General features: G+C 47.9%; 1 protein-coding gene and 1 long non-coding RNA gene across 4 annotated transcripts in view; one reads left to right on the forward strand and one right to left on the reverse strand.

Annotated features, from left to right (window-relative positions):
- ANXA5 (annexin A5) overlaps positions 1 to 24704 on the forward strand; it is a 980312-nt gene that overhangs the window by 745280 nt on the left and 210328 nt on the right. For all 3 annotated transcript variants that reach the window (XM_085641572.1, XM_085641571.1, XM_085641573.1), the window contains exon 9: positions 14700 to 14793. In XM_085641572.1, the coding sequence (XP_085497698.1) occupies positions 14700 to 14793 (94 nt within the window). The remainder of the gene's footprint in view (positions 1 to 14699; positions 14794 to 24704) is intronic.
- Positions 1 to 24704, reverse strand: part of LOC146862379 (uncharacterized) — a 357116-nt gene that overhangs the window by 72042 nt on the left and 260370 nt on the right. The window lies entirely within an intron of this gene.

The raw sequence follows: 24704 nt of genomic DNA on the forward strand, positions 1-24704 counted from the left end.
TCTAAGCCTGAAGCCGAGGGGCAATGGGTGAAGGAGCGATGCAGGGAGAAGCAAGGACAACAAGTGCTAAAACACAAGCGCGGCCCCGCAAGTTAATTGTTGTGAGAGAGGAGGAGGAGGGGGTGAGCCCGAGAGTGGTGCGTGCTTGGGAGAGCAGTCTGCTCATTTTCAAGATCTGCACTCGTTCTTGTGGTGCGCCCATGCTCTCTCGCGCTATGTGGATGCCGCCACAAGCACGAGTATGTGCTTGAAAATGAGCAGAGCGACGGCTAAAGGTCCTCCTATGCAGCGCATGCGCGCTGCCGTAGGCGAGACCTAAAAACGACCAGCCTCTGGTGGGTTCCTTGACTGGTACACACAAACCTGCCACCACAAGGAATGTTTCTGGACACCTGGGGTGGGAGCCTTCGCTCCCTGAGCCCAGAAACAAAACCTTTCCTGGGCAGAGGTGGACACACCTCCCCCAGGTCAGGAAAGAGAACCATCTGTGGCAGGGGAGCTTCAAAGGCCTTGCTGCCTTTGTAATGCGACCCCCAGCCTCTCCTGCCATCAGGAGCAGACCCCCTTCCAATCTCCCCTCCTTTTAGGCAGGAAGACAGGCAGGAACAATTAGCATAGCCCAGAAGGTGTGCCCTCCTCTGCCAACCCCATCCCTCAGGTGGGGGAGGCGAGGTGAAGCCCACTCTTCAGTGCTTATCTTGCAGATGGCTAGCACTCTCCAATCAGGATTAGGGATTGTGCCCACTCTTCCACATGGGGTGAGCACACCAAATGTGTAGTCACCCTAAGGTCAGTAACCCATTGGGTACTGACCCCGAAGTCCCTATAACGCCCCCTAAGGAAAATGCTACTTCCCAGTATGCATCTGTTCTTGGCATGTACAGCTGCAGAGTCATATACTAGTGCATAAATCGCCATCTAGTGTTGGGTCCGGATGTTTGCACTTTGTTTTTCTTCGGAGAAGTCTTTCCAGTCACGAGGTAGGCGACTCCTCCCTTAGGTGATAGTGCGCATAGGCATCGACTCCATTGTTAGATTGTTTTGCCACAGAAGGTGATAATGGAGTTAGAAATAGTAGGTAGAAAGATGTCCATGAATGCATGTATCTAAGTAAGATGTAACTGCAACAGGTATAGGTACCCGGGGAGGAGGGTGGGCGTATATGACTCTGCAGCTCTACATGCCAAGAACAGATGCATACTGGTAAGTAGCATTTTCCATTCGAGGGATATGAGCTGCAGATCATATACTAGTGCATAGACTGTACAGCAGTTATCTCCCAAAGCGGTTGCTAACCTTTCGCTGTTGTAGTAGTCCGAAAGAGTGTGCGTAAAACTGCCTGGCCAACTCTAGCTTGTTGTGATGCCAACACATCCACTGAGTAATGTTTTGTGAATGTGTGTGGGGTGGCCCCATGTTGCAGCTTTGCATATATGGTCTATGGGTATATTCCCTAGGAATGCAAAAACAGCTGGACAGAATGCAGAATGTCATACATTCACCCCACTACAGAGATCTGGGCCCAAATCCATCATTTTTTGCTCACCATGCCTTTCCAGTTTGAACCCAGCCATATGCAAATCAGTCTTGGTCCCAGGATGCTTGTTTCCGGTCCAGGGAAGACATGGCTTGGCAGTTTGGGCTGGACTGTTCCCATGAGGCACAGGGTCAGACTGATTTGCCTATGGCCATGTCTGAACTGGGGTGGCGGAGTGAGCTAAAGAATGATGGATTAAACCCAGATCAGTTGACTGGGGGTGAGTGCTTGCATTGTTCAACACTCCGTCCATCATCCCCTTTGGTTTTGCTATATTCCCTAGGAATGCCATAGAAGCTCCCAGTTACGTTTAGTGTGCTCTAGGGGGAACTGGTAATGTTAGTTTAGCCTTTAGATAGCATATCTGAATACATTTTATAATCCACCTTGCAATACCGGATTTCAATATAGCATTGCCTGTGTGTGGTGGAGCAAAGGCTACAAAAAGTTGATTAGTGTTGCGGAAAGGTTTTGTCCTTTCTATGTAATACAGCAACGCTTGTTTGACATATAGCGTGTGCAGTGCACGTTCTGCCGCTGAATCGGGCTGAGGGAATAAAACAGGCAACTCAACCAATTGATTAATGTAAAAGTAAGAAATGACTTAAGGAAGGAATTTAGGGTTGGTCCTTAGACCTACTTTTTTTTTTTTCTTTTAAATGTTTGATTTTTCCTTAACATCAAACATCCGGCATAAATATCGCAAAAATGAATTGCAATACACATCTTAGTCCACTTTCTATATTACTGCCTGCAGACGCTCCTACTTGCACAGTTATACATTAACCTATACCATTACTCAGGCCCATCACTCCTCCACCCTGAGCCTTATACCTTTCTACGATTACATTTATAATTATCGTCTGCTCATTTACAAAACATGTCTCAATAGTTCGCCTGCAATTCGCATCACTATAACAAACAAGAGCCAGACCCATTCCTATTACCCACCCCCTGCCACCGGTGTGCCCATCATGCACATAAAAGGTACAACAGTGTGCTGTATTTATTTAGATTTATGTAGCACATCAACCTCCGGGCTATTCAGTCCCACCTGATAATCTCCAATGTTACATTAGTGCAACCCAAGAATGTCAGGGGTCCCCTCTATTTTCCATCAGTTCTAGGTGCCCCCCCCCCCCCTACCCCGGCTCAGCCATTACCGAGCCTCCATCTGATTCCGTGTCAGGGATCTGCAGTAAAACAATAAAGACCTCCCACGCCTTCGCAGCCTCAAATGCTTTCATTATTAGTTCTCTTTGCGTGCTGGAACCTAACTGTGCTCTCACTGGTTGCCCATTTAAGTAATTCTGCCTTCCATCTAATAATGCAGGGACCTTGCCTGGATTTCCAAAGCGCCGCAAGATCCCTCTTGGCTAACAATAACCCCAAGTCTAAAATCTTCCCTGTGACTTTTTTTCTAGATGTATGTGGAAACCAGTGTAATAAACATGTACCCATGTCCGGTTCTGTGTGTCGTTCTGTAACTTCACAGAGCATGTTAACCACCTCTTCCCAATATGTTCCCAGCTGTGGACAGCTCCACATCATATGGAGTTAGGTACGCCCTATGTAATATATATAAGTGAATCAGTTGGAACCTGGCATTTCGCGTACTCTTCCACGCTCATTCTACTAGTCGGGTCCATCTTGTCTCAGGGATCTCCTTGCCAAGGTCAGCCTCCCACTTCCGCTGTAATTGAGTCAAAGGATTTCTCCCCTCACTCCGCATTCGTCTAGATAAACACGTGATAGCTTTGAAGGTTCCGGCTGCCAGCACCACATATTGGCACACCACAGATGTCCGCGGTTCCAACAACCCCCCCTCCCCAATGCCGCTGAATTGCGAACACGTGGGTTGAATGCAATAAGAAATTTCCCCTGGGGAGGCCATACCTATTCTGCAGGGCCTGGTACGTTAAGAGGACACCATCTTCATATAAGTCTCTCAGTACCTGCACTCCCAACTCCTCTCACACGGCCAAAGCTGCTCAATCTCCCCCATTTGGAAGAGCATTACATATACCCAAACATACCCAAAGGAATCTCGGGTGCATATGGTCGGGCAATCCCACATCTATTGTGGCACTGGTTCCAAGATAGCCTCAGTATCCGCTCTTCAGGAGATAGTGACCCAAGGTGCAACCTCTGATGAAGTATAACAAAGGACAACACAGGACGTTGAATCCACCGACCCATCGGGCCACCACTGCAGCTGGGCCACCAAATAGTACAACTCGAAGTCTGGGACTGCCCATCCTCCCTCAGCTCGCGGTCGCATGATTGTGACCAAAGCAACCCTCCGTCTAACGGACCCCCATAGAAACCCACCTACCATTAATTTGAGCGCTTTGAAGAATGAGCTCGATATCCAGATCGGCAGCGTTCTAAAATAGTACAGCAAACTGGGAAGCGCCACCATCTTCAAGAGTGCTACCCGACCCGCTACCGATAACAGCAGAGTACTCCAGAACGCCAGGCTACCCTTAATACATACGTGGGGCGCCGCGTGCAGTGGTGCCTTTTGGTGTCGGGAAATCTTAGCCTCTGTTGATCGCGGTTGGGGGGAACCTTGTTCTGAGGCTGCAGGATTCTTCAGGAGTGTCGAGGGAGGTCCTTGGGTGCCGGACTCGGGGTCACAGTCGCCGTGGGGCGTCCTCAGGGTCTTTGTTCACTCCGGCACTGGCCAGGCTCGGCTGGTGCAGAGTGTGCTGGGTTTGCGGTTCCAGGCTACTGCCAGGGGTTAGAGATAGGTTTCGAGTAGAGCCTCTACTCATGGGAGTCCCAGGGGCTTAGAGCCAAAAGGTAGCCAGGTCCTCCGTGAGGTTGCTAGCCACAAGAGATGCCGGGTTGTAGCAGGAGCAGGTTCGAGGGTTGACAGGCCGGTAGGGCTGGGGCCAAAGCAGTTGGTTTCTTCCTCTTTTCAGCAGCTGCAGGGCAGGTCGTCTTTCTTCTTGCTCTTCGTAGTTTTGAATCTGGAATCTGGGGAAGGAAGGTTCAGGGTGCCCCTAAATACTAGATTTAGGGGCGTTATAGGTAGGTGAAGGGCAGGGACCAATGGGACCCTGTCCTGGGGTGGGTACACCCCCTATCCTGCCTCTCTCCTGTGGGAGGGGGGGCAGTAGCCTAGTCCTGATAGGGTAGGGCTCCCCATCTTCAAGATGGCGAGAGCCCGGAGATGTGCTTCACCTCGCCTCCCCCACCTGAGGGGTGGGGTTGGCAGGCTGGCACATCCCCTGTCCTTATTTGGTGTTTCCGGCCAAAGCTTCCCGCCAGAGTGGGGGGTTGCAGGGGCTTGGGGAAGCTCACAGAGGCGGCATGCCTTTGAAGCTTCCCCCTACCCATCCTGGGGGAGGAGATTTAGCACCTCGCCCAGGATGTGCATTGTTGCAGGCCCAGGAGAGCAGGGGCTCTCCTACCCAGGGGTCCAGCAACATGTCTGCTGGGTGGCAGCCTAGGCAGCCTCAGAGCAGACGTGGATTGGAGGTTAGGTTAAAGGGGGCACCTCTAAGATGCCCTCTGGGGTGCTGTGTACAGTAAATCCCACACTGGCATCAGTGTGGGTTTAATGTGCTGAGAAGTTTGATACCAAACTTCTCAGTCTTTAGTGTTGCCATTATGGTGCTGTGGAGCTCGTGTTTGACTAGCTCTCAGCACCATGTACTCTTAAATGGCAGCACTGCACTTACAGTGCCCAGGAATGGACCTGGGCACTGTAGGGGCACAGGGCTCCTGCTCCTGTGCCCACACCATTGGCATAAGGCACCCAGCTAGAGGGGTGACTGATGAATGCCATGGCAGTGTAGGTGATGGGCATGGCACACAGGGATGTGTGCCATGTTGACTTTGTTTTGTCTTGCACCAAAACACTCAGCCTGCAAAGGCAGTGTGTGTGTAAGGGTACAGGGCCTTTAAGGGTGGCACAAGGAGTGCTGCAGCTCTTAGAGGCCTTCCCTGGTCACAAGGCCCTGGGTACCTAGGGTACCATTCACCAGGGGCTGACATGTGGCCAGGGTTTGCCAATTTGGGTCTGGTTTGTTTTTAGGGAAGGAACATAGGCCCTGGGCACCTGATTGGCAGGAGTCCAGGGTACACTCAAAGTACATTCAGCAATTCAGCAAAAAGTGGGGGCATACCATGCAAGAAAGATGGTACTTTCTCACTGGGGGGTGACGCGCTGTGTCTTCCAAACACCACACCACACTTCGCAAATCTTGCGCGTCACTCCAAACCGAAAGGCGTGTCGGAAAAACGGCGTTTGCATACCGTTACATATAGAAACCAATCCCACTCCACAGGAACGGGTCCGACACATGCTCGATGGCCAAAGGTAACTTTATTGCAATGGGGTCTCCCATAATGCTGGAATAGCGAAACGCATGGGCAGACACGTTTCAGCCTTGCGGCTTTCTTCAGTGCCCGCTTTACTAAACTGATGTTACACCTGGAGGTTCTTAAATACTGTCTTATTAGCTCCTCACTGATTGGACCATCGCAATAGCCTAACCTCCTCGGTTTCGGCCCCACACAATCCCATGACGGTCCATGTCGGATTTTCCGTGTCCTCCACTGCGAAATGCTGATACAGTGATCGGCGTGTTCAAACACCCAGTGGTGTTCCAAACCATTGTCTGGTTGTGGAAAGCACTTTTACTCCGGTGGTCCGTTAAGGAGGCAAAGATGTCAGTTGCAAGTTTGGCCACTTCCAAGCAGCGGACCACTTCTGTGAGCTGCCTGCTCTCTCCCCCAATGGTCACAAGCTCAGGTATATATATATTTTTTAATATAATAGATTATGGGAGATTATGGGGTTCCCGTGCATGGGCTGGAATATTCAGTGCTTATGACTGTTCATGAGGATCCCCTGGAAGATAACCAGGATTCCCCCAGGGTCAAGGATGCACTCTCCAAACCCCCTCAGCTGCAATTGGGTGGCCGGGTGCAGAATGCTGAGACCAAGTGTTATCCAATGGGGGATTGGGGGCCTCCGGTTGGTGGCTTTTTACTAGCAGGCCACAAGGCTGTCTGTCGAAGCAGAATTATTTTCCGACATCTGGAGCCCCTCAATGGTCTGAGTCAGTATCCCCACACCAAAACGCACTACATGGGGCATCAACCTTCCCGGGGTAGAGGTACACCTCGACAATCCTCTTCTACCACCAAGAATGCTACCAAGAAATGAGGATTCGCTTCCTCTATCGCCGTTACCCACTCCGGTGGGAGGAAGTATCACCTATCGCTTTCAAGAGTGGCGCAGCATTAGAAACGATCCATGGGTGCTGAATATACTGCAAAATGGATAGGCTCAGTTTCTGTTTTCCAACGCAATGCATTCCTCCTGTAAAATCCAGCGATCACCACCTGTCGCTATTCCAACAGGAGGTGTCCACTCTCTTACAGATATCTGCCATAGAAGAAGATCCTCCCTCTCAACGAGGAAAGGGGTTTTACTCCAGATACTTCCTGGTACAAAGAAAGGCCAAAAAGCAGGATTCAGACTTCTACTGGATCTTCACATCCTCAACAAAGCAATATGAAAAGAACATTTTTGTATGCTGGCGCTCCATCAAATATACCCTCATCTCCATCAAGGGGACTGGATGTGCTAGATAGACCTTCAAGATGCGTACTTCAATGTTGCAGTTGCTTAACGACACCGGAAGTTCCTGCGCTTCATGGTAGGCTCCAAGCATGATCAGTACAAGGTCCTGCCGTTTGGCCTAAAGTCAACCCCTCAAGTGTTCACATGTGCATGGCAGTAGTGGCCCTGCTCTACGTCGCCAAGGTCTATTTATCCTCATCTCGATGATTGGCTCCTAAAGAGTTCATTTCCTCAGACTGAGAGACCACTATTGAATCTTTCTGAATCTATTACAGAAGTTGGGCCTTCAGGTCAATCTGGAGAAACCAGTCCATCAGCCCACTCAAAGGATACATTACCTAGGTGCCACTCTAGACTCCAGCGCAGGAACAGTGTTTCCTATGGAGGAGAGACTATTATCAATCAGTCTGAAATGCAATCTTCTATTACAAGTATATCAGCCCTCAGTTCGGCAGGTGGCTTCACTCCTGGGGTTGATGGCATCTTGCAATTTCCTAGTCCTCAATGCCAGGCTGAGGATGAGGCCCCTGCTGCAGGATCTGGAAGACAAATGGGATCAGAAAACGGCTCGATGGGATGACCGGATTCTCTTTTCCCAGTCTGCGAGATCATCCATCCCATGGTGCACTCACCGTAAAAATCTGCTAGGAGTGCCCTTCCACCAACCTCCTCAGACTCTATCTTTGATCAGACAATTCCCTTCAGGGTTGGGGAGCACATATGGGCCCTCTCCAGACTCTGGGCTGGTGGTCGAGCAAGGAACGCACATATCACATAAACCTGCTGGAGCTATGGGCAGTGCCTCTAGCTCTCGAAGCCTTCTACCCTTCCATACAGACCAAGTCCATATTGGTCCAGACGGACAATACGACCACTATGTACTATCTAAACTAGCAGGGAGGAACCCGCTCTCGCCCACTGTCCCTGGAAGCTCAGGCGATCTGGCATTGGCTCCTGGCCAGGCAACTCTCAATCACAGCCTTTCATGTGCCGTGGGAACAAAACTCAGGCTGATTCTCTAAGTCGTAACTTCGACAGTCAACAAGTTTGGGTTCTGCACAACAAAGTAGTGGTAGACATTTTTCAGCAATGGGGTTAACCAACAATCGATCTCTTTGTGGACGATTCAAACAAAAAATGCCACTTCGCGTCAAGGTTTTACTGACCAGGGTCGATGGGAAATGCCCTTTTGATTGACTGGTCAGGGTACTTTGTTTATGCTTTTCCTCCTCTCCCTCTCATCCCGAAGGTCATAACCAAGTTCACACACTCCAAAGCGAGAGTGATTCTGATCGCACCAGACTGGCCACGACAGTGGTGGTACCCGGACCTTCTGCATCTCTTGGAGTGCCCACGCAATCAATCGGGGGTTTATAAAGTGTGCTACTCGCCCGTGAGGGTCCCGAGGCATGGGGGGGCAGCTCTGGATCAGTGGAAGAGCCAGGTCTTGAGGTCCTTCCTGAACGTGTGCAGGGTCGGTGAGTGTCTGATGTTCACAGGGAGCTTGTTCCAGGTTTTGTCTACGATATAGGAGAAAGCTCTCCCGCCGGTTCGGTTTCTGCGGATGCGGGGGACTTCTGCCAGGGCGAGGTCGGCGGAGCGGAGGCTCCTTTTGGTTACGTGGAAGGATACTCTGCCGTTGAGGTATTTGGGTCTGACGCTGTTAAGGGATTTGTCGGCATGGGTGAGGAGTTTGAAGGTGACCCTCTTCTCGATGGGGAGCCAGTGGAGGCCTCGTAGGTGTTGGGTCATGTGTTCGTGGCGCGGTGTCCCGAGGACAAGTCTGGCTGCGGCGCTCTGGATGGTTGGAGTTTGTGCAGAAGAGTTTTGTTTGTTCCAGCGTAGAGGGCGTTGCCGTAGTCCAGTCTGCTGGTTATGAGTGTGTGAGTGACGGTCCTTCTGCGGTTGCGGGACATCCATTTGAAGGTCTTATGGAGGATGCAAAGGCAGTTGAAACTAGTGGAGGCGACTGCGTTGATCTGACGGCTCATGGAGAGGGAGGAGTCTAGGATGATGCCGAGGTTCCGAGCGTGGTCTGTCGGGGTGGGCATCCGAGGGCCACCAGTTGTTGTCCCAGGCGGAAGTGCAGGGTCAGAGGATGAGGACCTCTGTCTTCTGAGTTTAGCTTCAGGCAGCTGTCTTTTATCCAGGCTGCCACATTCTTCATTCCTTCCTGGAAGCAGAGTCTGGTGTCAGTAGATTTCCGTGCAGACACCACCTGCTGTCCAAGATGAACGGGACCATTCATCACCCCAACCCTCCCTTGCTGAACTTGACAGCATGCCCCCTGAGGTCATCCAGTATGGACACTTAGGTCTTCCTTACGACTGCATGAACATTTTGAAAGAGTCTAGAAGGCCTTCTACAAGCTACTCTTATGTGTTTAAATGGAAATGTTTCTATTTGTGATGTGTACAGAATGGTTTCCATCCTACCAAGGGGCAATAGGAGGTAATGTTACCTTATCTCCTCCACTTAGCCAGGTCAGGTCTAAAATTTGCTTCCATAAGGGTACACCTTGCTGCCATCACGGCATACAGATGGTCATCTTCTCAACCTTCTTTCTTTCGTCTTCAGGTGGTCAAGGATTTCCTGCAAAGGTTGGAGAAGGTTTACCTTCCAATCAGACCTCCTTCACCTCCCTGTGAGCTAAATCTGGTCCTTTCCAAGCTCATGGGTTCCCCCTTTGAGCCTATCCACAAAGCATCCCTCCAACACCTTACATGGAAGACATCTATTTAGAAGCAATTACTTCCGATCGCAGGATGAACGAAATCCAAGCGCTCTGTTCTAATGAACCGTACACGGTTTTTCAGTAGTTCTAAGGACCCACCCCTCCTTCCTTCCGAAGGTGGTGTCAGACTTCCACGTTAACCATTCCCTCTCACTGCCTACCTTTTTTCCGAATTCCTCTACACCAGCTGAGTGGTCTCTTCACTCTCTAGACTTGAAAGGGTCTTAAAGTTCTACTTAGACAAGTCTAAAGCTATTAGGAAATCTGATCAACTGTTTGTGAATTATGGTTCCATCAGAACAGGTTTCTCAGCCTCCAAGCATTGCATCTCCAGATGAATAGTGTCGTGTATCAAATTGTCTTCTCAGTTAGCAAATAAACCACTGTTAAAGGCATGTGAGCTGTAGATAGCCATAGCCCACCATCTAGTGTTGGGTCCGGATCTTTGCTCTTTGTTTTTGATCGAAGAAGTCTTTTCTAGTCACAAGGTAAATGACTCCTCCTTTCAGTGGTAGTGCGCATGGGCATCAACTCCATTTCCATTGTTAGATTGTTTTTTTCCGCCATCTGGTTTGGATGTGTATTGCTGCACTCCAGTTCGGCACCGGTTCTCGGACCCCTTCGATGCGCCATCCACTTCCCTAGACTGTATTGTTATCGATCGCGGCTTCCTATACTTCGCGTATCATCTCAACTCAAAACCACTTCGATCGGAAAACTTGTGGTGGTCCAGCAGTCGATGGAACAGAATCCTTTCAAGTTCTGCCCCGGGTGTCATGCTAAGTTTCCACGACATGGATGAGGAGGAGCAGGTTACTCCGGGTCAGCGTACCGTGAGTAAAGATACCCCCTTGCCTGCCCCCCCCCTCCCCTTCCTGACAAAGGAAAAGGCTCCTGTGCCTTTGGGCCAAATTTGGCACTGACAAAGTTTCCGACGCCCCGCCCTCTGGCCTGGCTCTGAAACACAGAGACTAGCCTTCCGGCTCAGGCTCGAGCCGTCCTCATATCGGTGCCGAACTGACACCTTCTGCACTGAAATCGAAAGATCTACTGGTAACAATTCCACCGTTACCGAAAAATCCACCTTCCGCTCCGAAGGGCTCGGAGCCGAAACCTTCGACGACAACCGGCGAGTAAGGAAAAAGACACTGTCTAAAGAGCCTCGTCTCGAAGCTCCACCTTCGGATCCAAAGCAGAAAAAACTGGTTATACATCCTGATAAAGGACATATCCATGCCACCCTTCCTAAGAAACTTAAAATTGACCAGCCAGAGGTTTACCACATTCCTCTCAAAAGGGAAAGTGTGGGTACTAACCCTTCTCCCCCTTACATTCCACCTCCTTCTCCCACTGATCCTAATTTACTTATTACACCCTCAAATTCACCACCACCACTTTCACCTGACCCACAGGATGGCTGGGATGGGGATGGGGATGAGGATCAGTATAGGCAACAGGACACTGACCCTTGGGAGGGTTATCATACTGACCCCAATACAGATAATGACCCTGATCTTTATCTGTCTAGACCCTCCCCACCTGATAACATTGGGTATATTGAGCTTCTTAACAGGGCCGCTCTATCATGGGGTGGAGCTCCATAAAAAGACGCTAGAAGAGGAGTTTCTCTTTGAGACACTTACCTTCTCTCAAAGAACCACTCATACATTGCCAATGTTTAAAGACATGTTAAAACACACCGAACACGAATTTAAAGATCCTGTGAGGGCAAGAATTATTACACCCAGGGTGGAGAAAAAATGTAAGCCTGTCCCTACTGACCCTAATTAGATCAGTTGTCGATTGCCCTTGGACTCGCTTGTGGTTTCCAACGTTCGCAAGAGAGCTAACTCTGACCACAGGTGAGGCTCCTCCTCCAGAGTCTAAGCTCATTGATGCCTCTGGCAAAAGAGTGGCTTTACAAGCAGCCAATCATTGGCGCTTTGCTGGATTGCTACGATAGGGCTCATTACAATGAGTTGGAAAAACTCATGCAATTTTTGCCTGAAGAACACAAGGTTAAGGCTAATGATCATATACAAGAAGGTAAACTCATTACCAATAAATCTTATCAAGTGTGCCCTTGACGCAGCAGACACCGCAGCCCGTGCAGTAAACACTAGCGTGCTACTACGCCGGCATGCTGGGTTGAATCTCAGTATTCAAGCCTGAGGTGCAAACCTCCATTCTCAACCAACCATTTGATAAGGAACATCTCTTTGGCCCAGCGGATGATAACTCGCTGGAGAAAATTAAGAAGGACTCGGAGGTCGCAAAGTCCATGGGGGCTTTGCAGTTACCTACAAATAGGGGTTTCTTTTGCTGCTCCTTTTACAGGGGTGGTTCCAAAAATGTATCCACCGAAAATCCCTCCTCCTCTTACAAGGGCAATAACCAGTCCCCCTCAACGTGATTTCAGACGAGGTTTTAGAGGAAACAGTAAGAAAAGAGCAAAAGGCAACTCCACCCACACTTCCCCCGCAAACAAACAGTGACTTCCTTCCGTTACCCCCGATCATTCCACTCCTGTCGGAGAACGTCTCCCCCCCCAATTCCTACCTGTCTGGAATTCAATTGCTGCAGACAAGTGGGTACTACAAGTTATCCAGTATGGTTACTGCCTGGAGCTTACAGACACTCCTCCAAATATTCCTCCAAGATCGCATGCAATGTCAGAAGAGCATCTTACCCTCCTGCGGCAAGAGGTTCTTTCTGTTGGAAAAACACACTATAGAACCAGTCCCATTACAATACCAAGGGACCGGAGTATACTCCCTGTACTTCTTAATTCCCAAAAAGGACGGCTTTCTCAGGCCTATATTAGACCTCAGAACTAAATTTTCACATTCAGTCGGACCACTTTCACATGGTCGCACTTCGAATACTTCCACTCCTTCAGCAAGGCGACTTTCTCTCCATTCTGGCTCTGGACTTAAAGGACGCCTATTTCCATATTTCCACATTCCCATTCACCCTGCTCACTGCAAATACCTCAGGTTTGTGGTAGACTGCCAACATTATCAATTCAAGGTCCTCCCATTCTGAGTAACGACCGCACCCAGGGTTTTCACAAAATGCTTGGCAGTAGTAGCGGCTCATCTAAGAAGACAGCACATCCATGTCTTCCCTTACCTAGACGACTGGCTCATAAAAGCCAGCTCGCAGAAAAGCTGCCTAAGCCACACTCGAAAAACAGTGCAACTACTTAACGACCTTGGGTTCACTGTAAACCTTACCAAGTCTCATCTCCAGCCATCCAACATATACATTTATTTAGGAGCCACAATAGATGCTCACAAAGCTCTAGCATGTCCCGACCCAGTCAGAATCCGCAACATGCAGACTCTAATCTCTGTTTCAACCCCAACACTCAGCTTGAGTGTTTATGCAATTGCTAGGAATGATGGTGTCTTGCATATTAATCGTTCCTTATGCAAGACTGCAAATGCGCCTCCTTCAAGAGTGCTTAGCACGTCAGTGGAACCAGGCTCAGGTTCAGTTATCAGATCTAGTGTTGGTGGACAGCCGCAACCATCGCTCTCTGCAGTGGTGGAATACACAAAACCTTTCAAAAGGACAGCCCTTAATCAGGACCGGTACTACAAATCGTGCGAACAGCGGATGCATCGCTCACTGGTTGGGGAGCTCATCTCCAAACACATACAATTCGGTGCATGTGGAGCCTGCAGCAAAAAAACCTCAAGATAAACCATCTAGAGCTGCTAGCAATTTTTCTAGTGCTCAAAGTGTTTCAAGGTCATCTAGCAGACCAAGCTGTCCTGATTCGTACAGACAACATAACAGCAATTTACTATATACAAAAAGAAGGGGGGTACAGATTCTCTCCAGCTGTCACAACTAGCACATACCATCTGGAAATCACTTACTCTAGCCAATTCCACATATGCTCCCCAACCTTTTCCTACTTAACTTACTCAATATAACCTTTTCAGCACTGTGTATCATATTGTACCAAATATTCCCTAATCTATAAACCCTATTCAACCCTACTTTAAATACTCCGCCCAACTTGTCATATCCACTCTTACTCTAACCACCTTAACCTTTTTAACATGCCTCTGCAAGACTCCCCTCTCATGCCTGCCCTCAAGTTGCATTTTTATGAAAAAGGGGAAATTTGTTGAATTTAACATTGAAAACGTCATCATACACTTCACTTCAAATTTGAAGTATTCTATTGTAATAGCTGTATTCTGGAAATTAATAAATCTGTGATTAAACAAACTAGATCTACACCGAATAACAGCCATGCTATATCTTACAAACAGCCACCAAAGATTACACTACAAATATGCAACTAAAAATACATTAACATTCATGCAACAACCACTCTGTGCCTCAAAACATACAGAAATTAAATTACAGCTCTTAACTTTAACAGTCCAACCTTAGGTTAAATAGTACCATATGAACAGAAAAACTAACACTATTCTGCGAACAGTTTTCCACTACTATTTTTTTATTTTACTACATTTGAACGACTTTGCATGAATTGCATTGCTAAGCAAAATCATGCCAAATTATACTTCGTTTAAAAATATACAATACACAATTTAAGGTAGCATTCCGTTCTCTTTAAGTCTGACAGTCCTGTTTCATTTATGTTCTGTAATGCCTGTATGCATCTGGATTCAAATGTATTTTACAACTAATTAAAAATATAACAAGATAATTTGAAAAACAAACTAGCAATACATAAATAAAACACCAATAGACTAACAATTTGTTGTGAGTTTTTGTACAATTGATGTTAAAAACGCTATAAGATGGCCATCATCGTCTGTTTGTTTTCTCAAATTCGAAAGGCATTGTTCGATGCAGGTGAAAATAAATGGGGCACAGATGAGGAAACGTTCATCAGTATTTTGGCAACACGTGGTGTGAGTCAATTGAGAAAAGGTAAGCAGTGTGTAACAGCTATGCAAGCTCCATTTTGTTTGACTAGGTGGAAGCATGAAGCCTTCGCTTTCTTAATTCTAGCACATTTTATTTTTCTTCAATGTTGTGTGGTATGTGTCGACAAATTGCAAAGTATTTCATTGCATGTGTTACATATGAAATGTAATGTATGCAAACTGACAGTAATCCTAATATGTGTTAATTAGGCATAGATTTGTGTTTTTTCTTTTTTTTCTTTTTATATATATATATAGCAGTTTCACATCCGCTGGTCAGAAATTAACATCAAACCGCTATCATAGTAAAAACACTTCATAAAGTCCCAAAATGTCTCAATGTACTGGGGTTCCAAATTCCTCTATTTGCCGTTAAGTCACTCATACAAATTTATTACAAGGTCCTTAGCTTTTCTTAATTGGTATTATCACTAGAGTTTAGATGTTGGCGTTGCTGAAGAGCTACCACACTGCTTGTCGGTCGCCAGTAGGTAATTATAGTTAGGACCAAGTTTCCATAGGAAGAGTATGTTTTGTTTTGCTTATAACTTTAACGTCGTTTGAATCTACATGAAATTTTCTAAACTAATTCTTTGTTCATATAAGCTCCTATGTTGAAAGTTTGGGGGTGATTCGTTAAGGAGGGGGGCCGAGAAAAAAGGGGGGGGGGGGTCCCAAAACGTGTTTGATCCATGTTAATTTCCATAGGAAACTTTAGACAAGGCTACGGGTGAACGGAATTACCCCAAATTTGGCAGGGGTCTTGGTCTAGAAAGCACGCTTTTGTTTGGTGTAAATCCGTTCAGTAGTTTTGGAGAAATATCGAAATTTACAGATATCGATATTTGGGAATTCTGCCATCTGATTGGCTGAGGCGTTACGAGCTTGCTGCTTATTGGGTGCGAGCGGTTGCAACTAAGAAGTGTTGGCAGCCATTTTGTGATTCCGTTGAAACGAGTAAGGGGGAAAAAGGGCGAAAAGAGTTGGAAACTGGAGGATAGGAGCACTGTAATCTCTGTGGGGGAGTGCGAAGCGAAGTAGTCACTCCTACGGAACTGAAAGTGCGGTGTTGCTCAGAGTGACATGGTACTGAGATGAGATGCTGCTACACTGTGGTATGAAACCGAGAGCCTAAACCGTGAGGCCAATGCTGTAAAGTGATGTGCTCTGGTGTTTGTAGCATACCTGTGGAAGTAGTGTTAGTAGGCGTTTATACCATACAGGGAGTGGGAAGCTAACTACTCACCCCTACTGGTCTGAAGACTCAGGGATTAAACCGTGAGCTCATTGCTGTAAATTGATGTGCTATGGGCGCTGTAGCATACTGGCCGCTGTAGTAGAACTGTGTAAGTAGTCTTAGTATGAGTTTACACTATACAGGGAGTGGGAAGCGAACTACTCGCCCTTACTGGTCTCAAGACTCTGGGATTAAACCGTGAGCTCATTGTTGTAAAGTGATGTGCTATGGGCGTTGTAGCATACCTGTGGAAGTAGTGTTAGTTTGCGTTTTTTACAATACAGGGAGTGAGAAGCGAACTACTCACCCCTACCGGTCTCAAGACTTGTGGATGAAACCATGAGCTCATTGCTGTAAAGTCATGTGCTCTGTGTAGTATTCCAATGTAAGTCATAGTAGAATGGTAGTATGTAATGCTACTAGAATGAAAGTATGTAATGTTAGAATGTAAGGGCTGTCATGAGGGGAATCTTGGGGAGTTCGTACACGGTGCTGAAGAAGACAGTTGCATTGCTGTCTGGTCCTGTTGGTGGCTGGTAATTGACAATGCCTTTTATTGATGTTTAAAAACTAAAACAAAAATAAAAGGCATTATTTGCATTGTCAATAGCTCAAACTCGTGTAAATGCGAGACCTATTGCATTGCAAATGCTTGTTAATTGCTGGCAGGTCTACGACCAGGAGGGACCCGGCCCACTTAAATCCCTGCGCACTGTACGTTTCAAGCAAGCACCCTCTGCACGAAACTAAAGGCTCCTTGCCCTTTGACCCAAGGCACCCTGCCCAGTGACACTGGCTCCTGCTCACAGTATGAGGTTCCTATCCCTAAAACTCACCACCATTGGCTCACCTCATGAGACCAGAGGCAGCCTTAAGCCGCGCTCATGAGCTGGTATCAGAAAAGAGGCAATACCAGCACACGCCCTGAAGTTCTCATAAGGCGCCTCTTAGGCGCTCTAAAAACGTAAAAATAAATACAATGAAATAACAAGCCCGGCAGTTGAGTGTGCGTGCGCGCGCTAAAATAACATTTTTAAAAAGCACGCGAGTGGTGCTCAGAGGCGCTTGAGTGAGTGTGCTGGCGATGAGCGGGTGCGTGATCGCGCATCCTACTCATTTTCAAAGCACATACTCGTGCTTGTGGCGCGTGGCTATGCACTCCTGCAAGCTGTATGCCGCCACAAGCACGAGTATGTGCTTTGTAAAAAGAGCTGCACGACGACTAAAGGTCTCCTATGCAGTGCATGCGCACTGCGTAGGCGAGACCTAAAAAGAAAGGTAGTCGGAATGAAAGGAAGAAAGTGAGAATAGAACAGAGCGAGTGGGTGGAAGGGAGAAGGGGAGGGAGAGTCAAAAGAACAGAGGGAGGAGGAGACAGAGCGTATGCCTACTGCACCCAGCCCTCACTGTTCATCTCCCGTCACCCGTGTGTCTGGGTCGCTGGGGTCCGCGAGAAAGAGTGTGGTCCAGCAAGTCTTTCAAATGAAACCGATATGAATGAGGCCAGAGATTATATTATCTACGGCAACCTCGCTTGTCTGTACCTGTGCACCCAGGCTGCTGCACCCCAGCCCCTTCCCCCGCCCTGTGCTCAATTGCAGCTCCTGCGCAACCGGTGTGTCCAACGACGTGCCGGTGCGAGTTCCAACTCCGGAGTTGGATCTCCGGGGTGCCGATCTCTGGGTGGCACAGCAGGTGTCCGGTTGGGGACGGTGTCTTGATACCAAGATGGAAGGCGTCAAAGGCCAGAGCATCCGCACCAGTTGAGCACCTGCTGCGTGCTTTTTCGTGCAACTAACTCAGTGTCTGAAAAGGGAGAAATAATATAATGGTGGAAACATCTTAAGGTAAATGAAGGTTTATTTCAAGCTTAAGAGAGAACACCAGTTGAGTGCATCCTTCCTTCTTGAAGTACGATCTACCAACTGTTAGTGGTAATCGTGGTTCAAAGAGGAGTTGGAGTGCACGAGAATACACAAGGGTAAATAATATATTATTCCAACGTTCACATACAAAGGTACAGAGCGCATGCTAGAAGTATAATGTGCACGTGCAATGCAGTTGGGCAAGCTTGTGTGCATGTACACTTAGTAATCAGCTCACTACAGTGCCCCAAAAGCCAACGCTACATGTCTGTAGGGCAGCGCTGCCCGCTGGCTCAGGCCTACAGTACGGTCCAGCAGGTCCTTAAAATGAGAGAGAGATGTGACTGGATGAGGTCCGAGATCACATTACGCACTGCAACATCGCTTGTTTGCACCTGTGCACCCAGGCTGATGCACCCCATCACTTCCGCCGCACCGCGCTCAATTGCAGCCCCTGTGCACGCAGGCGCCACTGCTCACCTGCTGTCATTGGTTTTTGTGTCCAAGCACGACGGCCAGCAGGTTTCACAATTCAGACGTAGTTTTGATTGCCAGGATGATGTACACCTCATGGATCCCCTTTTTTTATTGCGCATTGTGATATGCGAGGTGGATGCGGCTATATCACCTGAAGCAGTGTGGAAGAACTGGGACATGTGGCATCATCGTTATCCTATTTATATGTACGCAAAGTGGGCTGGGCTTGCGTACGCCAGGCCAGCGTAGGGGTGTGAATAATTATTCCGTGGACCTGGGCGTTCAGTTCCTGCCTGGGCAGGAAGTGTACTTATGTGTGTGTCCCTGTTTCAGTTTTGACGTCGCACAATCCGCAATTTACATTAATGTAGCATGTACCGGGAAGGCGGCAACTATCTCTAATGAGATGCTGTCCGAAAACATTGAATGGACAACATCACATGTTGTCAAGCTTGTGGATATGCGCAGACACGCATGTCAATGTTGTGCGGTATTATTGAAATAGTTGCTATCGAGAAGCGCACACATGTGAATGTGCTCAGATGGAGGGAGGATCAGCAGTGAGGCTATGTCATACACAGTGATGATGCTCATTACAGTCAAGCAATGCATGTCGAATGTGAATCTGAAAGTCTCACATATGACACACTACTATACTGGTAAAGCCTGACAACAGAGCATACTGCAACACAAATCTACACATTATCCAGTATTGGGGTATCTTTCATAGATTCACATGCCTGAATCATTCCCCGTCGCCGAGGCGGGAGTCCCACGGTAAAATACAAAAGCAGTGCCTAAGTAAATAATAGTAGTAGGCTAAAAGAAAGCCAGAGGCCTAAAACTTAGTAGCCTATCTGCATCATTATACGAAAAGAACTAAAAAATAGTTCTAGCCAATCAGCTACTAGCACCCTCTAGAACCCTCACAGCAGAGGCAGTTCTCCTCAGATTTTCACCGTACGTCGTATGGAAGGGAGTCTCCCTGAGTGCCTACCCAGTTTCTTCACCTTTTCTTCAGTATGTCTGACAAAGCTCTTTTCAGACCCTGCAGGACCTGTGAAAAGAAGAGGGTCCATGTGGACGACCAACATGAAGATTGTATATACTGTCTACATTCTAAGCATGTTGCTAAGGATTGTAGAATTTGCCGGACCTTCCCTGCTAAAACCATAAGGGACAGGGAGGCAAGGTTGCTGTTATGGCTAAAATCTTCCTCGGTTTAGGAGGATGACAGGGCCTCGACGTCTAGCAAAAGGGCTAGATCGCTTGATAGCTCTTCCAGTGAGGGAAGAAAGCATCACAAGGCCTCTCATTAAGCCTCTGACCATTCACAGAGGTCACAATTATTATCCTCTGGGTCATCGCTGTCTTTGCAATCCGAGGTATCCAAAAGATCTTCAAAGTCTAGAACCGTGAGTAAAACCCAGATTAAGACTCTAACACTGGTTTCTTCTCATACGGTTTTTGTGACTTCTGCTGCCCCTCTGTCGACGGCTACAGTCTCCACTACGGCTATTTCTTCACCTATTGTGTCTTCTAAGATATCTACTATCTCTAAGAAGCCTGTTTTAAAAGACTCGTCAACGAAAAGTTAATTTTTTAAGTCGACGTCGAGTTCGTCGACGAAAGTCCCATCGACGACGATGGCGTCGCCGACGAAGATTCCATCGACGACGAGCTCGTTGACGGTGAAGAGCTTATCAACAAAGAGCCTGTCGACGACGAAGAGCCCGTCGACGACGACCAGCCTGTCGACGAGAAGTTTATTAAAGGCGATTCCACCAGTTTCTCAGACTACACCGGTCTCTTATACTCATTTTCAATTAAAGACTTTCCATAGTCAGGATTACAGCAAGATATCTCCTCTACTGCCATCTCATATCTTAGAGACCTATGTAGAGGATGAAGACTTTGATGAAGAAGATGATGAAGGTCCGTTTGGCATAGCGCGGCACCCTTCGGAACTTCATATAAAATGCCAAGACGAAGATGAGGAAGAGGATTACCAGGAGCACTTTTACCAGGAAGGCCTCTCTACACCACATTAGACATCCCAGAAGGGATTGGGATCATATGGAAACGAGTCATCTCCCTCCTACACTCATACAGGATCTTCAGGCCATGTTGGCGGATTACCGCCAACGGTTTCCCCCACAACAGGCTGTCCCTGACTTACAACCTGCTGAAGAGTCACACTCACTACCGCAGAAGGAAATACAGAGTTCACCGCCTCATCCTTCTGGCTCGGGGCCACATCACACCATGATACCACTTCCTCTGATGAGGGTGAAGTGCCGGATAAAGACACGACTCTGGATCCTTGGGATGACTATATCATACCAGTATGCCTTCTCCACCCATTCCTCAGCCTTCGGATTCTCTTCCTGAGGATATTGGCGGCTTTCATAACCTGATGCAACGTGCCGCAACCAGATTTCAATTGCCAGTCACAGTGGAACATGCGGATTGCTTCCTGCATGACTTTAAAGAAGAGCACAGAAAAATCACCAGAGCGATCCCCATCATTGACTATATCTGGAATGAGGGGATAAAAATTATGAAAACACCTGCCTCATTTCCGGATGTCCTCCCTCGCATCGACAAAGAATACCGTGCTCCTCCAGAAACTCCATCTTGTCTAATTGTTCATCCCCAACCAGATTCCGTTATCACATGCCGCCCAACAAAGATCCAAAAATCCAGCTACGCCGATATCAGCGCCACCGGATAAGGAAGGACGGAGATTAGACCTTATTGGTAAAAAGTTCTCTACTATGGCGGCAACCTCCTTTAAAGCAGCAAATTCTTTGGTCATACTCGGCCGTTATGACCGCCAGATGTGGTCAGAGTTGTCGGAATTTGTAGATCTCATTCCTGAGGAATGTCAACAAGATGCAAGGAAGATCCTTTTGGAGGGAGAACGAGCCGCATCCGAGATCATAGACTGCGCTCTGGACATTGCTAACACCAACTTTAGGCAACTTGCGGGTGCTGCAGTACTTAGATGCCAAGGATGGCTTAAAGCAACATCTTTCAGGCCAGAGTTACAAGCAAAAATTATAGACATGGCCTATGATGGTGAGTCCTTATTCGGTAAACATATTGATGAGGCCCTCCTCGCGATTAATACAGATACGGCTAAATCATTGGCGGCTCTCCAATTTAGGCGTGGAACTTTCCATGGTGCAAGAGGTCGTGGCTTTCCATCAAGAGGAGGGTATCAAAATCAACAAAATAGACAATATCAAACACAGTATAGACCGCCTTACGGGCGATCATATTACAGGCAATCTTCCTAGAGTAGTTTCTCTCGCCAGGGCGGACGAAAGCGATCGAACAATCAGGGTCGCGATGCCAACAGAAAACAATGATTTACGCAGGACGCCAGTCATCCCTCCCTCCCTCCCCGTGGGCGCAAAAATTTCAACTTTTGCACACAAGTGGAACAGATCACCTCGGATCGATGGGTTCTCGACCTAGTCAGCAACGGTCACACCCTGGAATTTTTAAAATGACCACCTACTACCCCGCCCAGGGGTCCTCTTCCCCTAGTCTTCACTTACTGTTCAAAGAAGCCTTAAAAATACTCTACAAGAATGCAATAGAGAAGGTTCGATCATCTCAAAAGGGAACAGGGGTCTATTCTCGTTTTTTCCTCATCAAGAAAGTCAGGAGAGTGGCGCCCGATTCTGGACCTCCGCAAACTCAACACATTTCTGAAGAAACAAAGTTTCCGGATGGTTACGCTGGCCAAAGTTTTGAGCTGCCTCAACAAAGGGGATTTTATGGCTTCTCTGGATCTGGAGGACGCGTACTTTACCATCCCTATTCATCCCAAGCATCGCAAATACCTACGATTCACAGTGGCTGGCGTCCACTATCAGTTAAAGGTCCTTCCGTTTGGACTGAAATCAGCACCAAGGTTCTTCACGAAATGTCTCGCACCAGTGGCAGTGACTCTAAGGTCTCAAGGAATAAAAGTTTTCCCTTATTTAGACGACTGGTTGCTCAAAGGTCCTTCAAAGCAGGCAGCCGAGGAGGCTGTCTCAGCATGCCTATGTCTATTTTCAACCCTAGGCCTCACTCTCAACGAAAGCAAATCTCAACTGCGTCCTCTTCAGATGATTCCTGTAGGAGAGTAGGGTCTGCTTTCTATGTTCACCCCCACTTTTTGCTTTTGCTCCACTGGTTTTCGACTTAGATGTGGCTGTGGGCCTGCTAATCAGACCCACAGCCCAGCTGTTCTCTCTAAACTATTACTATGTACCTTAGGTGCATAACCCAATTGGATAGGATCACCTTATTGGCCCCTGTACAGTGTACCTTAGGTACCCAGGGCATAGGTGTACCCTAGGCCTACCAGGGGCTGCAGCATGTATTATGCCACCCCTGGCCTGGCCTTCCATTATGACACAACTGACTGATCACTCAGCTGGGGCAAGGTTGTGTAATCACCCCTTGCTTAGGTGTAGTATTCCTATACCTACCTTATATATAGACGCACGTGTACCTATCAGCCACTCCTATGGCAGGCCTTAACAATCCTGGAGGCAGAGTGCTTGGTAACATGTGAGATGGTGCTCTAGCATGAGCTGAGCCTGTCTGCAGCTTTCGGAACCATGTCCTTATAGCTGTTCTATGATATAGCCTACCATATACTCTTAAAGTACCTTATAATCTTAAACGGTTATGGTAACTATGGTTTGGCTGTATCGAAACATGTCGTGTAAGGTGTCTAACACTTTGGAATAATACCCCCATACCATTTCTGGCAATGAGGATATTATTCCTACCTTCTAGAGGGAGAAGACATGTTGAAACCTACTTACCCGGTTAAAGTTAACCAGAGCCGCAGCATCACAAAATGGATGCTGCTGCCACAGACACCAGTCTGACCTCCTGCTGCTGGGAGTCCTTCCAGTGAGGGATGCTTGGACAATAGGTTTCCTGCCTCGAGAGGTGCGAGCACCACCCTAGACAGGGCTTAGTGTATTGGGGCAGGGAGGGATGAAAGGAACGAGACACTGCCTGGGGCACACAAGGTGTCCCATGCATAGTCCAGTTCAAACCGGTGCTGGGGCAATCCAGCCCCAGCTCTGGCGCGAAACTGGACAAAGGAAAGGGGGTGTAGCCACTCCCCTTCCTGGTCCCACCCATAGGAGGGACCTTGCAGGTAGCCCAACCCACTAGCCCAGTATATTAGTAGCTAGTTGGGCCCTGCTAAATTAGATTACCCTGAATCTGCAACTTGAACAGAAACTCTGGACCTTCGACATTCGACCTCAGGAAGAAGACTGAAGAAATCTCCCTTGTGGCCAAGGAGTGACCACTGCTTGCTTTGCGACTGAATCCTACGAGGGACAACGGCAGAGACTGACCAGCGCCGAGACTTCCAGACACCTCTGAACCAGATCCACATCTCCAGCGAAGCTGAGACCCGTGGAGGCTACGAGGGACGTGGGACCGGCGACTTGGGAAAAGTGGCTAGTAACTGACTAGTGCGACTTCTGAGGCATCCTCGAGGCTGTGCTTGGGGAATTGAGAAGCCCCACTCCCGAGCACCGTCTGCAAAGAAGATCAGCTCCCCACACTTCACGTTTTCTGCGTGGGGCCCTTCTGCACCTGTGTTGCTCGACGTGTTGTCCGGTTGCTGGCCCGTTGGCTAGTAGCCTCTGCGACGACGAACCTTTACTTCTCCAGTATTTGGGGTGTCTTTCATAGATTCACATGCCTGAATCATTCCCCGTCGTCGGAGTGGGAGTCCCACGGTACATAAAAAAGCAATAATTATGCATATACCAAACGAAAAACCTTGGTAACCTGAACCAGGAAGTAAAGTAGCCTAAGCTACAAGGGAAAAAACTTCCACAGCTATGACTATCACTGTCATTATATACAGTCCAAACTGCAGCCAATCAGGCGACAGCACCCACCAGAATGTTCTCCTCAGAGGCTCAGGCTGTCAGATTTTCTACCGCACGTCGTGTGAAGGGAGTCTCCCTGAGCTCTGCTCAGTTCTTAAAGTTTCTGCTGTTTCTACAACTTCTAGGATGTCAACTACAAAGAAATCACTCTTCAGATCTTGTGAGTCCTGCGGAAAGCTTAGGCTTTTTTCTGAAGACCCTCACAAAAAATGCATCTATTGCCTCTATCCTGATCATGAGGTGAAAGAGTGCAAGATACCTTCTCGTACCTTCTCTCAAAAGACCTTAAGAGATAGGGAGGGACGCCTTCTTCTGTGGCTACAGAAGCTTAAGGATAAAGATGCTCCTTTTTCAGAGATAGAAACTGCCTCTGGATCCTCTCTCGTCCAGAAAAAGGGTGGATGAGGAA

The sequence above is a fragment of the Triturus cristatus genome, chromosome 2_2 (assembly GCF_964204655.1).
Source record: "Triturus cristatus chromosome 2_2, aTriCri1.1, whole genome shotgun sequence".
Taxonomy (NCBI): Eukaryota; Metazoa; Chordata; class Amphibia; order Caudata; family Salamandridae; genus Triturus; species Triturus cristatus.